The following is a 16019-nucleotide window of genomic DNA, read 5'->3' as shown; positions in this document are numbered from 1 at the left end:
TAACGTTAAATCATTTTATTTTAAAATATCATCTGTAACAGTTAATTAACAGATAATTAAAGGGGAAGGCCTGCTACATGTTTCTATACGTCACTACAACAGATCAATAAGAATTTCCACTCATCCATCGACCGCAACAGTGGTACCATATATCCACATATCCTCATATACAAAAAATATACTGCATGATCTGCACTCTATACAGACAGTTGTGGACAAAAATATTGTCACCCCTGGTAAACATGAGCAGTGAAAGCTGCGAAAATAAACCCATGTTTCTCCGTTTGAGCTTGGATTAAAAAATCACAAAAAATTCAATGATTCATTGTAGTGATGCACCGATGTATCGGTCGCAGATATTTATCGGCCGATTTTTGATGAATTTGAAACCATCGGCATATCGGCAATAGCACAAGAAAGGCAGATACCGATTGTTTATTAATTAACTGCATAAAGAAATCCATTATATGTAAAAAATTATAAATGTTGTTAATAAAATAAATGCTGAATAGCAAAAACCACCTTTGAAGGTTGTCATGCAGTCTTATTATATTTGTTTAATTTGTGCCTCTCTTATTTTGTTGGTCAGTTGAATGTTAATTAGATTCAATCCATGTTCAGTAAAAATAATTTGATGCAGAAATAAACTAGCTAATAGACCAACTGTATAGTATTAAACAAGTGTTTAATATCGGTATCGGCATCGGCCAGAAGTTGTCTGTTTAAATCGGTATCGGCCCAAAAAAATCCTATCGGTGCATCCCTAATTCATTGATGAAAAATATTTGAAAGTGTGTGTGTGGGGGGGGGGTATCTCAAATACATGTTTATCACAATTGTTCATGGAATACTATTCGCTTCCTCCATTTGCAAGGATAACAGATCAGAGTCTTCTTTTATAATGTCTGATGAGGTAGAACTCATGGCAAGTGATCTTAGATTATTTGTCCAATTTCCCAAGACCCTTCAAATGTTCCTGCCCAGGGAACTGGGATGGCTATGGCAGAACCTTGATTTGGTGCTCAGTGACCAATTTTTTGTTTCGGACCAATGTCTTGATGAAAGATTTAACCACGACCCATTATAAGATTTTTAGAAGAGCAAGTCAGGTTTTGACTTTTTTATCTGTTGGTATTTAATATATTCCATGACACCATGTATCTGAATTAGATGTCAGGACCTCTGGTATTAAAGTAGGTTCATAACAATAAAGATTTGAATGAGTATTTAACTGTAGACATGGACCACATTTTAATCCCTGTGTGCACCCAAGCTATCTTGTGTTCCTGCTTCCATTTTTTTCCGTATGGCCGCAGAACCCAGTCCTGTTTAAAGTTCCAACAAAATTAATGCTGACGTTTGTTTTTGCATGAGAGCAGAGGATATCTTAAACTTTGTCCCAAAAACTCGTGGTGATGGTGGTGCTATTTTCCTTTATTTTTTTAAGCTTTCTGACCCCAAGATTCAACTTATTTCTGATGTTTTCCATCTGTGGTCCTTGGAGAGTCTTTGTCCACTCAAATTATTCTCCTTGGTGAGCATTAAAATGATATAGACACACATCCTCTTTTAGGCAGATTTGCAACCATCTCCAGTTGATTTAAAAGTCTTCATTATTGCCTTAAATCCACCTTGTACGTTGTGTAGCTCAACAATCTTTTGCCGAACATCAGAACTTTTGGGATTGGGTTTACCCATTGTGATGAATGAATAAAGGGATTTGGGCTTTGTGTTCCATAATATTTATTCTGCTGTGAAACAAGAATTCATAACTGGACAACATCATGTTTTAGTCACCTTGGCGTGCTAAGAACATTTTAATATCGATGGGAATATCCATGAGATATATTTTACTCATTAACATTTCTAGGGGTGCCAATAATTGTGTCCAGTGTGTATTAGAGAAAAATATGTATTAAGTAATGAATTCCCCCAATTTCAATTGTTTTACTTCAATAAAACATTGTTATTTCTGTGATTCTTTTTTATAATTAAAGCTCAAAACGAGAAACATTGTGAATTTACTTTCACAGCCCTCCCTGCCCACATTCACCAAGGGTGCCAACACTTCTGTCCACAACTGTATAAACCTTGTGGTATTGTATGTATGTGTGTCTGCTGTGGAGCTGGTATCCTGAAAATCTGTATGTATACGCTGCAGTCTGATGATGCTCTGAATGCTATGTGAGGACTTGACCTCCATATACTCTTCATTGTGCTGATTCACTCTCTCTCTCTCTCTCTCCTCTCCCTCTGAGACTGTATAGTAAAACTATGAGCAGCATGTTCATTCTTATGCTTTTTGTATCCCTGATGTATACGAGGTTATATTTTGAGACGTTAACTTAAACATTAGTTAATTTGACTCATTAGTTGTGTTAATAATCTGAAAAGCATTGTAGATTTATACATGGGTATATAACATTTTGCAATTGTCATAAATAAAAATAAAACACAAACTGTGTTTCATAGGCTTGGATATTCAAATGTAAAATTGAACGTGTCTTAAATGGACAAAGCCACAGTCACCTGCTTGAGCTTTTGAAAGCTTCGGGAAATGTTTAAAATGTGTTGGGTATGTAACGGGGGGTTACTTTGTGTCACTTTATTATTTAAAATGAAAGAGTTCAGATGCAAAACCCTGAGGCAAAATTTACTTTTTTGTAAATTTTAGTCTTATGCTTAGGTTCAGTAATTTCACTTTGATGGTAATGAAAAGTTATTAGTCAGTGAATTTTCATTTTCACAAATGTCATTTTAGTCTTTGACTGTCTTTCGCTGCAAAACCCTCTAAGTGCATGCAAGCTTTTTGGCAAAAACATCCACTTCTAAAAAATCCACTTCTTTGAACAAGACATAGTAAACAATTGCAAAATCACTAAGGATGCAACTAAAAACAGTGCAAATGATGAAAGACATGATGAATTTTAAAAAATTGAAGAAACTGAACCACACATTAGGGGGCACTGTTGGGACAGCAGTGGTTCATGTTAGTTGTCTACAAATCGGAAGGTTGGTGGTTCAATCCTCGGCTCCACCTGACCAAGTGTCGAGGTGTCCTTGAGCAAGACACCTAACCCCAGCTGCTCCCGACGAGCTGGATGGCGCATTGCATGGATGACACCGCCGTCAGTGTATGAATTTGTGAGTGAATGGATGAATGTGAGGCAACTTGTAAAGCGCTTTGGATGGCCATAGGTCTTTGAAAGCGCTATATAAATGCAGTCTATTTGATGCATGTGGCTGCCACATTCGTGTTGAATTCAGATTCAAGTATTCACAAGGGACACAAGTGTAAATATGATCCAGGGTCGTTACATATTCGTCTTCTGTGGACTTTGCAATGGCCATTAACATACTTTGCCAACAACCGGTATTTAAATGGCCTAAGGCCGAAACTAGGCGGTTTTGAAGTGAACATATTTGATGAACGTATAATACGTAATAATTGACAGCTTTTGCATCTGAGCTCTTCAATTACTTTCTAAAGTACAATAGAAATTGAAAAAATAACAAATGATTAAATAACCAAAAATATTAGAAATAAAGGCAAGAAGAAAAGTCATGACGTCTGTTTGCACCCATGCTATGATTGATTGATTTAGTAACATTCAGCAAAATCATGCTAAAAATACAAATTTATTTACTACTCATGTAAACATGTACCTATTACAACAAGGGTTCGAGCCTAACAGTGGTTTTACAGATAAATCCCATCTCATATATTAAAGCTCTCCTGCTCTGACTGGAAACAAAGTGTTAAAAGTACATACTAATGGCAACATGGATCTGTATCTAAACATCATCTGCAACCTTTTAAACAATCTACAGATGAGATAAAACTATGTGCTGATAAATAGAGCTTCATTCTTTCCACAATGAAGTGATATGGGAGTATTTATGTGCACTTTCTTGAAAGTTGCTTTGGTAAGCATCTGCTCTGAACATAAATGTGAATGGGATGTAAACACAAAATGTGAAATGATTATTTTTTCAAATAAAACAAAGGAACCAAGATTTACTAAGATGCTTTTATTAAAAATTATGCACCTTAAAAATGAAATGAAATGGAAAAATGCGTATCTTGAGATGTATTGACAAAAGTAATAAGTTTTAATTCGTAGATATAAAAATTGGTACAATAAAATAAATAATGAAACTAATGCCTGAATGAATCTCTACCATATCTATAATGCTACTGAAATGCAACAATCGTACAATAAATCTCATTTTACATTGCCTATGATCCAAATCAAGTTAGCACTAATAACCTCCCAAAATCTCAATACAGCTCATTAAAGCCAGACAATCTGTTCAACAATTGATGCTACAAAGTCACCCGCAATGTTGAATTCAAGCTAGACTGATAATCTTGTAGCTTTAGACAGCTTTCCCAGATTCAAACTTTCCACTGTTAGCTCTTTAAAAAAAAAAAAGTTGCAAATTTAAAGTGAAGGTGAATTCAACATGGACTGACACGTTAAGCTCTCTTGGCTCAAAAATGCTCTCATGCATTCCAGCCATCGTGAAAAACCGAACAGACGATAGCATTAGAAACTGAATCCAAAATATGACAATATGTTTTCTATCAATATATTACGATGAGTGCATATATTGGCCAATTTATTCAAAATTACTAAAATTTTATAATACATTGTGCAATATATGCTATTATATTATATATATTTACAAATATTACAGTACATTCCTAGCATTTTGGATATTCATTTTGATATTACTCTTTCGTATGAAGCTTGAAATAAAAAAGAACACAATATTAAGGTAATTAAATAGTTATATATCTTTTTAGAAAGCACCATATTTGCCAGTGAAATGGATCAAAAATACTTCAGCACATCTACAACATCAGTTGTCTCTATCTATCTAATAGTGTGTTGTTGCACACACATAAAATACCTAACTTTAGTAAGTAGGTCTCATCTAATGTGGTTACTTGAATTACAAATGAAACAACAAGTACACGAATCAAGTCTGCGCTCGAAATTTCAAGCCATCGATTCACGCAACACACAAATGGTTGGAGGGTCTGAACAGCTCTCATACCACAATGCAAAATAAAATCTCTACAAGCTGAATGAAGATGGCGTCATTCTTAAAAATCAATTCACTTGATCCAAGGCAAAAAAAAAATGATGATACTTAAAAAGGAGCACTTAATGCGCTGGTCTCATATAAGCGGAGATTACAGTACATCGCGACTGTAACAAAATCATCATCGCATGTGTGTGCCAGTTTTCACATAGCTTCCCTTTAACAACTCCACAGCTAAAAACACAAACCCGATGCTAACGTTCAGCACACAGATACAATCAAGTATGAATGTTGATATATCGTCTGATGACCTCACAAGATATCACAGCAGACAGCGGAAGGCTTATCAATAACAGATGCAGGATGGTATTAAAATCCTAAAACATCCAATACTGAGGTGTTCAGGAGATAAGCAGCAGCCATTATCTGCCGGAAGATCACATAAAGCAATATTAATATTAGTACACTCTGAAGACTTCATAAGTTTGATAGCACCTTACGTATAGGCTGGTAAAATGCCTATAATGTGGAGGTTGGCCACTGGGAGGGAACCACGCACTATAAAGTCATAATAACCCACTTGATAAAAGTCCACCGTTCAGCCACATATTTGAGACATTTTCAAACGTACAAGCCCACCGTTGAGCTGAATGTACATCTGTAGAAGTTATAAGACATACAGATCATGCCACTGGTCTCCTGACGGCCATAATGTCCCCCTTTGACAATGGCTAGCACACTATATGTATAGTTATGTCTGGTAAGACAGTGAAAATACATGTCTATCTGTAGAAAAGAAGCACCGTTGGATGATAGAAACACAATAGAAACCTTTGGCCGCTGGGAATAGCCCTCTCATCCCAAAGAGATCTTGACAGAGGAGAGAGACCAAAAAAACAAAAGGCTCTACAGTAGCCCACAAAGGCAGTAAATTTCAGTTTTGTTTAGTGAAACAGAAACAAATCTTATGAATGTGAGCCCGTTTAAGGCTGCCTTTTTAAAAGTAAGGGGGCATCGCATTGTAAATGACAAAAATACTATAGTATATTATGGCACAAAATCCTATCCTCCTCACAGTACAGTACACATATTGTCTTATTGATTAGGAAGCTGTAGTATTTTTGGCATTACTATAGTACATTTTAAATAGGACTTGAAAACCAAGAGAAGTGAGGTTAGCTTTATATATATAAAAAAGAGATATATATATACGGTGCAGCGGTCAACAAGGTTTTGCTCCAGTGCTTGTTCAAAAGATCTTCTATGTTTATCAAAAAAGAAAAATAGAAATGAATATTTTAATGGTTTCTCAAATGGCTGCCATACCCCTACATCTGTCTTCGCTACAGCCTTAGCAGATACATGAATCATTGTGCTTTGTAAAAGAGAATTGATATAATTTCCTGTAATATAAAACCATTGTAATTTCATCATATTCCTCAGGGAGAAATTATAGACACGCACTTACATCCACTCACACAATGCTTATTTTGTACACGTGTACTACCTTTACCATAATTATGGTGCGAATATAAATAAAGGACATTATGTCGAATGCAAATTTGAATCCACATCCATCTTGTATGGTTAACGCAAATATGTTAAAGATGTGCATTGTGGTAAGTTCTGAATAAAAAAATCCGATCTGTGTTTGAGCTGCTAAGCTTTAGGTGAATCTGAGGTATATCTGTACTAACCCTGTGATCAACCACGAGATATTATTGACATGCCTGCAGAATAAAAGAGAGGCTTGACAACCATGTAATGAGAAACGAAATCCTCTTTAAAGCTGCTAAATACCAACCCATTCAAATGTGAGGTATATGGACTGTAGCAAAACCTTGCTGGAACGCCTTCGACCAGCATTATGTTGTGACTTAGTAAGAGTAAAGAAAGTCAACCATTGGAGTCAGGTGTGGACATAAAGATGGTGTAAGGAGCTCAGAGAGGGCGGCCTGTTCTCTTTTGGACTTTAGAGAAGAGTGGCATGGTCTGGGTCTGCCGTGTCCATGCTTGCCAAAATGGCCTTCTGGTCTTCTTGGGGCGGACGGCGGTACAGCAGAGCGGAGAAGCGGGTGTACGGGTCCTGGCGGGTCAGCTTTTTCTTCTTCTTGCGGAGGTAGAGAGCTTCTTCTGGCTGGAGGACCTGAGAGGTGTGGGGCTGCTGGGTCTGAGAGGCGGGTACACCTGTTTACAGAGATATATAGGGATACTTTCCTTCATAAAACCAAAATCAGTAAAACAATCACACTTTGCTCCTCAGGCAGAGAGACACAGTGAGCCATACTAAACATGTGCTGAGCTCATTTATTTACAATTGAAGAAATTCAGTGCATGAATCCTGGTCCTCACCCGTCTTTTGTCTGCTCTTGGAGTTGTTATTGTTGACTCCGACTTTCTTGACTTTTTTCACTCGTTGATATCTGAGTGCTTCTATCCTCTCAGACCCTGCAGAGCCACTTGATGCACCTCGACGTTTTCTGCATGGGGGGGGGCAAAAAGAAGCAGAACCATCACACAGGGCACTGGTGGAGCTGTGAGACGCCATGTGTGTTATACCGGTCACAGTAGTGACCACATGGCCTTGCTCAAATTACTGCTGCTAATTCAGATTACCTACTGCGCAAATCCAATACACCCAAATGGTCTGAACCAAGTTTATTTAACCTGATAAATTTGATAGTGAAAAAAGAGAAGTTTACTTTAGATTTAGATTTAAGGGCTCTACCTCAAAATGACATGAAACTTTGATTTAGTAAACCAAAAAATAAATGGCACTTTTGCATTGCATAGCACCCCACAGCTTGGCCTGGGTCAGGTCGGGCCAGCTCACCTCACTTTGGCTTGGTTAGCTTTTTCATTGAGTTTAGTATCACTTCGGAGTGGGAGGGATTATATACGTGTCGTTATATTTGCGCTGCCTACTGCTGAGACATCATACAAGTGAGAGCGTCATTGTACATTCCCATACATTAATTAATTTCTCAGTCAGCCACAAAATTAAAATAGACAACCACAAATAGATGTTTGCACATCGCATTGATCGCTACCCTTTGTCTCAAATGACAGTTTCTGTACAAACATTTGTTGTGTCAGTTGACGTGCTCTGCTGAGCCTCATTTAAGTTGCATTTAAGCATATATGGAACATGCGCGTTTGCGAATGTGCCGCCACAAACTGCAAGTCTGGAAAAAAACTGTTACGGTGTTCGTGATTCACAACCTGTGGATGTTTTGGGAACTTACAGCAAAGCACACGTGACAACAGGTTTATAGAGACAGCGCAAGCTAGCATGAAGGTAAAGCTAATCTTTTACATTATAGCGATGGCGCTGGTAGTGACGATTCTCTAAGACCAATCAGTGATCTACAGTGTTTTCACGTCACGTTTTGGCATCAGCTCGGGTCGCTTGGAACCCCAGCCGAGGTGGTACTAAAAAGTATCAGGTACTATGTACTGCACCCAGTGGAGAAGCCCCCAAAAGTAAGCTGACCCGACCCAAACCAAACCAAACCGTGGGGTACTATACAACGGAAAAGCACCAAAAGAGTAAAGATTACACACTAGACAAAACTTAAATATTTGTCATATTTTATAATATATACGTAAGTATGAAAGATATTTTGTTTTAAAACTCAATATGGTAAAATTTTGTATCTGTTTAAAGCGAAACTTTAAAGGTCACGTTCTTCCTGATCCCATTTTAAAACCCTAGTTAGTGTGTAATGTTGCTATTATAGCATAAATAATACCTGTAAAATGATAAAGCTTAAAGTTCACTGCCAGGCGATATTTTTTTAAACAGAAGTCCCCTTTCAAAGCCTACAGCGAACGGCTGGTTTGAACTACAGCCCTCTACTTCCTGCTTTAATGACGTCAGTAGAACAGTTTGTTGACTAAACTCCGCCCACAGGAATACGTCAGTCGCAAGCTAAGCTAACGGCAAGCTAAGCTGCTATCGAATCACAACACACTAAACAAACTACACAATTAGAACTTGTTACGTATTTCTGAAGGAGGGACTTCATAAAACAAGGAAGACATCAGCCCGTTTTGAGGACAGTGAAAACAAGGACAGTAAATTTTGTTAAAAATACCACGTTTTTACACGTGAAACATGAACACATGTTATATTGCGCACTGTTAACACAATCAAGGCTTCAAAAACACAGAAAGAACGGGACCTTTAAGAAATCATGACATAGATTCTGAGGAAATTCTAAGCTTACTCTAATATGCTTAATAAAGAAAAATAAATGCATTCTCAAAGAGTTAAGTGGTACTGTATGTACAGTCTTCCCATCCGAATACAGTATGGAGGCACTTAAGCTGGCAGCCCGCTTACTCTGCCCCACACAGCACACCACACACGTACACACAACAGCTCTCATGAGGCACGATAAAATAACAGAAATAGCATTATAGTGGGGCCGTCCTTCTGCTGTGGCTGCCGAGAGAAATTAAAGGCCATTAGTAGAGGGGGGAAATCACAGCTCAGCGACAAAGCATTGTCAGAAATGTGCTCATAGACATGAATACTGTCTACAATGGGCTTCACCATGCTGACAGGGGGAGAGATGGCGGGAGGGGGAAATGGCTACTTGGGAACAGTCACATAATGAAAAATAAAACGAAGCACTTGGACGACAAATGTAACAAGAATTTACTCAGATATTTGTTGGTTTTTCAACTGAAGAGCAATATTTAGCAATGGCATGCATGGCATTTTGCACATGGAACAGAACTTTAAAGGGGAATACTCAGGAAAAGCACTTCATAAGGTCAAAGATTGTTTCCTGGTGCCAATAGTACTTTCTCCATTGTGAAGGAAGTGCATTAGGTGTTTTGGAAGATAACTTGCTCTGCGTGATTGTGAAATGCAATTGTGAACGGTTCTGCAGTCCAAACTTACAAGTGCACACAGTGTGTTTACATTAGATCAACGCTGATAATACATTAAAAGTGCTAAAATATTTATACTGTAAATGTTGGACTTGATCATACAAGGTGGTCCATGGCTTTAAAATCACTTGAACTTGTAATAAAGAGCACCTACCCAAAATGAAGTATAACATGCAACTGAGTCTCCTGCTTGAGACGGCCCCTAATGACGGGTCACCTATTTCTAGGTTAAGCATCATCATTTGCCACAAACAATCATTTAACTATTATTTTAATAAAAAAAAGAAAGTTTTATCTTAATATTAACAATGGTAAGCATCCCAATTGCGTCTCAAGCATGAGGATGTGTTGTTGACCAAATGATATATGCTGGATTTCATATTATTGGGAAACTTACATATGCATACTAATACCAGAATGCATATAGGCTTCAAGACTGCAGAACTAAAATGTGAGACTACCTCAAAATAAATGTAAAAGGAAAGAAAAGAAAAGCAAGACCCAAAGACTTGTATTCCCCTTTAAAGGACGAGGTGAATAAAAGCCCCACCTGCTGCCCCCCCCTTTCAGACATGGATCCAACCCTTACCTATTGCGGTGTAGAGGACCTGGTCACAACAACGCTGCCCAGATAGCTGAGATCAATCAAAAACAAAGCAGGTAAGACTCGAGGAGTCATCAAGATTGACCAAATGCCCTAATTAAGATGATGAGGACATTGCAACAGATGAGAGCAGACAGTCCCTGCAACACGATTCGCCCAACAAGCCTCCCCCTGGCAGTCAGAGCTAGGTTGACCTGGGTGACAGGAGGCGGGAGAGAGGGGGAAAGTGTGGAAAAGGCAATCATGCGGTCAGGTTACTTTGGAACAGGAGAGGAGTCCTGTGCCTGCTGTAACGATCACACAAACCTCATCCTCCACATCATACATACTGTAAGTCGTCCTAAAAAGCCTGGAGTTAGTGAAAACAGTGGGCTTCGTTTGGACTGGGATTGGTCAATTGTATTGCACATGTGGGGTTCCTCCTGTTGGGTGAAAGGCAGGGTAAAGCATGATAGTGAATGGAACAGCTGAGATCCTGTGGTGATGTCCCTTTGATTCCAGGCTTTTTAGGGGCTTCGTCATTGCATTTTCAACTGACTTTAAATGAAACTTCTCCAGACACGTAGCCCTAAAAGGTCTGTCACCATGTCTGTGAAGCAAATAATTCATCAAGTCTCGACTTGGAAACTGTGACGCCACAACCACTTTTCATCTAAGACAAGTGTCTTAAAGTGCTTCACAGACCTCATGAATGAAATTGGATGTTTGACATGAAAAGCAGCATTAGTGGCATAGAAAACTATAGCGCACGCCTTGTAACTTATGTAGAAAATGGTTTTGAATGGTTTTGAATAATGCAAGCCAACTGGGGCAGTGTATCTATGAAAGCATGAATTTGCTTAAACTAATTTTAAGACAAGCACCAAACATTGTTTGCCCTTTACATGTAAGCAAACTGTAGCTTTAGACCAAAATAAGTTCAAAAAGATTTGTGGTTATTGCTGCACTGAGACCCCAGAAAGGTTTTAGATGTTACACTAACAGGCCGGATGATACGTGATCTGTTGGTCCACACGCTATAAACCTTTTGCACCTACCCTGAAGCTGATAACTGTGGTGGAGAGGGTTCTGACGGAAGAATCTCCTCCTCAGTCCTCCTCTGGGTTGGCATCTGCCCAAAAATGTTGCTGCTTTCTACAGGAGGTGAAGGGGACTGTGACGGATAGCTTGTTGCTGAGGTGGCATACGCCATGTGGGATCGGTAGCTGGGACTTGCTCTTCGGCTGCCTTGGCCTTGAGCGGGAGACGAGGAGGGAGAGGACCCCTTAGAGAAGCTAACAGAAGAAGGAGGTTGGAGGGTGATCTCAGACATCTCAGGAGGAATCTGCGGTTGAATGACATTGGGGCGGGGCCTGGGTCGCACTACAATCTCTGGTGAGCCTTCGTGAGAGCTAATGGGGCTCTGGGTTAGAGGTGAGAGGCGGGATGGCTGGAGAACAACCATGCTGGGTTCCATCCTTCGGGGCTGCCTGGGGCTAAGCCTTGGTGTCAGCTCGTACCATCGGGTGTCCAGGCTTCCCAATGAGCTTGGGCCAACCATGTGAGACACTGGGTCAGGGTAAGGCAATACCGGTACACCCATACCGTGGCTTGTGTGTCTTAGCTGCCCTAGACTCTGTGCCTCTTGCATAGGTAAACGCTTGGCTGGAAGGCCCTGAGGCTTGACCTTGCTGGGAGACTTGCCTGGGCGGCTCTTTGGGGCCTCCAGCTGCAGGATACCAGGGTAAGGAGATACCTGGAGGGCACTAGGAGGAAGAACAAGAGGGGGAGGAAGGGGAGGTTCTGGATGAAAATGCAAAGGGTGCGGGGGTGGAAAAATAAAATGAGGGCCCTCAATTGTGGCAAATGAGAATTCAGGTCGCTGCCAGATGTCTGGAGAGCGTGAGGAAGGGTGTGCCAAGGGAAGGGTGTAGCCAGAGACTGCATAATGCTGAATCTCTCCCTCACCAACTTCCTCTGGGATGGCGGGATGTCCAAACGGGCCTTCGAAGTGATAAGGTGGTGAAGACATTACTGAGCTGAGTGGGCTGGTTTCTGGCATGTAGAAAGGAGGTGGAGGCTCAGGTTCCCCAGGACTGCCCAAATAGCTGTAGAACTGGCCATGGGAAAAAGCTCGGAAGTGAGGAGCACCACGGATCTGTCCTGTAGCCTGGAGCCGACTGGTCTCCATGATAGTCAAACCTTCCATGGGCCTCTGGAAGCGAGGACTGTAGGCAGGGGGCTGCAAGTAAGAGTCCTGGCTTGAGGAGATGGGGGAGATATGATGGGGTCTGAGGGTAGCCATCATAGGTGGCATCGGCCCCGGATCATCATTCTCATCATCTGACTGTCGAAATTCAGGGTACAGGTCAGACTCCTCCACGAATGGAAAGCCCTCAATGCGCCGTGCCTTAACTGGACTCTCCATATCTGTTGGATCCATGACAAATCGACCATCCGGACCACGGCTGATCAATTCAATAGGTGTGGTGGCCTCTGCCTCATGTTTCGAGACACTGTATTTCTTGCTAATTATTGCTCTCTTGGTCTTCTTGTATAAGGACAGTTCCTTTTCCTTGGCAGGACTCTTCTTAGCTCGTGAACCATCCTCTGAAGACTCTGAAGGTGGTCCCATGGAGCAGACACTCTCTGGACTTAACTTTCCAGATGATCTATGAAAATAAAAAAGACGAACATTTAAGAATAAGTAAATGTGAAAGTAATTTAAGGTTATTTCTGAAAAAGCTTTTGTCCAAAATGTTTTGTCTAAAAGCTCTAGGCAATGTTTCATCGCTAGCCGAAAGACTTCAGTTATTTGACAGTGGGAAACAAAAACTGGGATTTAAAACAGACTGCCTACTGTGGTAGGTTCTCTGACAATCTCAGATCGACAATATGCTTATTGTACCACATTATCACCACACTGTAAAAAAACTGTGCAAAATATGTACCTCAGCCGTAACTGGCTGGGACAGTACCCTTTAAAAAGGTTCTAATATTTACCATTAGGTACAGATATGTATATATTTGGTACCAATATGTACCTTTGAGATACAAATATGAACTCTTTGTCCAAAGCTATTTGCAAGGGTACCGCCCCAGTGGTAGCACATTGTGAGGGAACATATTATAACCATTTTTTTGACAGTGTAGTTTAATTACGAATTCAGAATATGAAGTTTTTATTTCAAATCAGATTAAATGATGGCCCTTTTGTATTAATACACACTGCTCATTAAATACACCTAGCAAGGGTCTAATAAACAATCTCTCAGCTTTCAGCCCAGATGTATATCACCCCCAAGAACCACCTAATATGGCTACAGTTGTGCACTTCACTCCGTACTATTTTAACTTATTTACTTAACCTTGAGTTTATACTATTAGTATACCCTTCCCTGTTTATCCTTGTTTATTGTGTGCGTGGAGCATTTATCATAATGATCAGTGAAATTATTTATAGTAGCCTATTTACTTAAAGGTCACAATGTAATCTATGACCTGTTATTTTCTGGTATGTTCATTTACATATTATGGGGAAATGTAATATTTTTTAATAGATGAATGAATCAGATTATTTAAAAATATCTGAATAGTACTTAACCTAGAAATACAGAACGTTTAGATGAATAAGCTATTTGTGTTTCCCTCTTCTTTCTGGATATATCTTGTCATAACTCATTCTTGTTAAGGCCTTATACTCTCCAGTCACCACTGATAAAATATAACTAATACTAGTTTGGTTTTTAACACTATTGTTGCCTTTTGTTGGATTAAATAAATTGTGTTATGTCAACAGTACATTTATCATTTATCTTAAAACAATTTACTTAATCATCGCAAATGTTGACTGAGTCCAAGTGTTGGACAAAGAGAGTATTCCTGTGACCAAACAACAAGAAATAACAAGTGTAGTCCAGTAAACAAGAGAGAAAACCAAGAGATGTCAGATTTAATATTTTATTTAAAATTCAAATGTACATGTAATGGCTGAAGCTTTGTTTTTGCTGAATCATAACAGCATGCACTTTCGCCTGTAATGGCTGCTGTGACGAAGCTAGGTTTCCACGGCAACTGTCTACTGATGACCACCATTCAGGTACAATGACGCTGTGCTTGCTCTAAGCAATGATGATATAGTGTACTATTAGGCAAGCTTGTCTCCTGCCACACACAACACAGACTCTTGTAGCAAAACAATCTCAAGATTGTTCTCACAGATCTTACAAATGCATAACACCATTTCAATATATAGTTAAGAAATACAACCTGCACTTCTATAACAAAACTATTGAAATACATAAACACAACTTTAAAGCCGAGTTCTTTGTGCTTTCATTTAGAAAATGTGTTTTGGATAAGTGATTATACATCAAATGTTCAGTGTTGTATTAGCTTTTACATTATCAGTCGATCAAGTATTGAAAGATAAGGGCTTCCAGATCACTGTCAGACAGATACAAGCCTGGTCTGAATTTATGGCATGCTTGGTATATATGAGCAAAGGCGGCGGTTGGAACAAAATGCATTGTTTAGAGATACATTTTATAAAGAGATTCCCACCAATTCAATAGTTTTACTTTTTTTGCTTCAATGAAAGTTTTGATTTTTTTATTTTATTGAATGATTTACACTATAATAAACAATGCAGATTTTTTTGTCATCATTGCTCATATTTACTCTGACCAGGACTGTATCAGACTTTAAACTGATACTCGAATCAAGTACAAGAATTGAAAATGAAATATTTGTTTCATTTTTGCCAGTTCAGATTTAAAAATCCTTTATAACAAACGTTACAACCTCAAGAATAATTGTCAGGCATTACAATACCACAATTAATACAATAAACAGCTTTGAAGCACTTTTTGGCACAGATGAAAAGCCTAAGCTTCTTGTATCAGATACTGCAAAGGCAATTTCAAGTAACAACACAAAAATGCATAAAGTCTGGCTTCACAATATAATAACTGTAGCAATACGAATTTATAACCTTTACGATATATATATATATATATATATATATATATATATATATATATATATATATATATATATATATATATATATATATATATATAGCTCAAATCAACCAAGAAAAGAATAAATAAACAATAAGCAATGTGCACGCAGAATTCCCAGTTGCTGAAAGCTTAACCTCTTGTGTGCAAGGGTGTGTTGGTGACATACAGGCAGTGGTTCAGATGCTTGGGAGGAAGAAATCTGAAACAAATATTATGGGGTGATTAAGGCCAGGCCTATGCAGCATTTCCATTCGCACCTTCATTTTTAACTTAAAAATTAAATCTTTATTTGTAATAAAAATATAAATATACCTCAAAATGTTGTTTGTTAATTAAAATAAATGAGTCAAGTGCTACTGTATACACACACAATACATATTACAGGATACATATTATCCAATACATATTAAGTCAATATATTAATATTCCATTTCCCATTTAAATCTTTAAACCATTTA

General features: G+C 38.7%; 1 protein-coding gene across 6 annotated transcripts in view; it reads right to left on the bottom strand.

Moving 5' to 3' along the window:
- Positions 1-4017: 4017 nt before the first annotated feature.
- Positions 4018-16019, bottom strand: part of igsf9bb (immunoglobulin superfamily, member 9Bb) — a 115890-nt gene continuing 103888 nt past the window's right edge. For 5 of the 6 annotated variants that reach the window (XM_055179323.2, XM_055179325.2, XM_055179324.2 and 2 more), the window contains 3 exons: positions 11596-13209; positions 7405-7532; positions 4018-7239 (listed from right to left, as the gene is read on the bottom strand). In XM_055179323.2, the coding sequence (XP_055035298.2) occupies positions 7025-7239; positions 7405-7532; positions 11596-13209 (1957 nt within the window). In that variant the 3' untranslated portion in view covers positions 4018-7024. Of the gene's footprint in view, positions 7240-7401; positions 7533-10543; positions 10590-11595; positions 13210-16019 lie in introns of those variants that run through there. The other variant, XM_055179327.2, reaches the window with a different exon arrangement.

The sequence above is a fragment of the Misgurnus anguillicaudatus genome, chromosome 9 (genome assembly GCF_027580225.2).
Source record: "Misgurnus anguillicaudatus chromosome 9, ASM2758022v2, whole genome shotgun sequence".
In the NCBI taxonomy this organism is placed as follows: Eukaryota; Metazoa; Chordata; class Actinopteri; order Cypriniformes; family Cobitidae; genus Misgurnus; species Misgurnus anguillicaudatus.
Note: the sequence above shows the minus strand (reverse complement) of the source record. Positions and strands in the feature narration are given on the sequence as shown.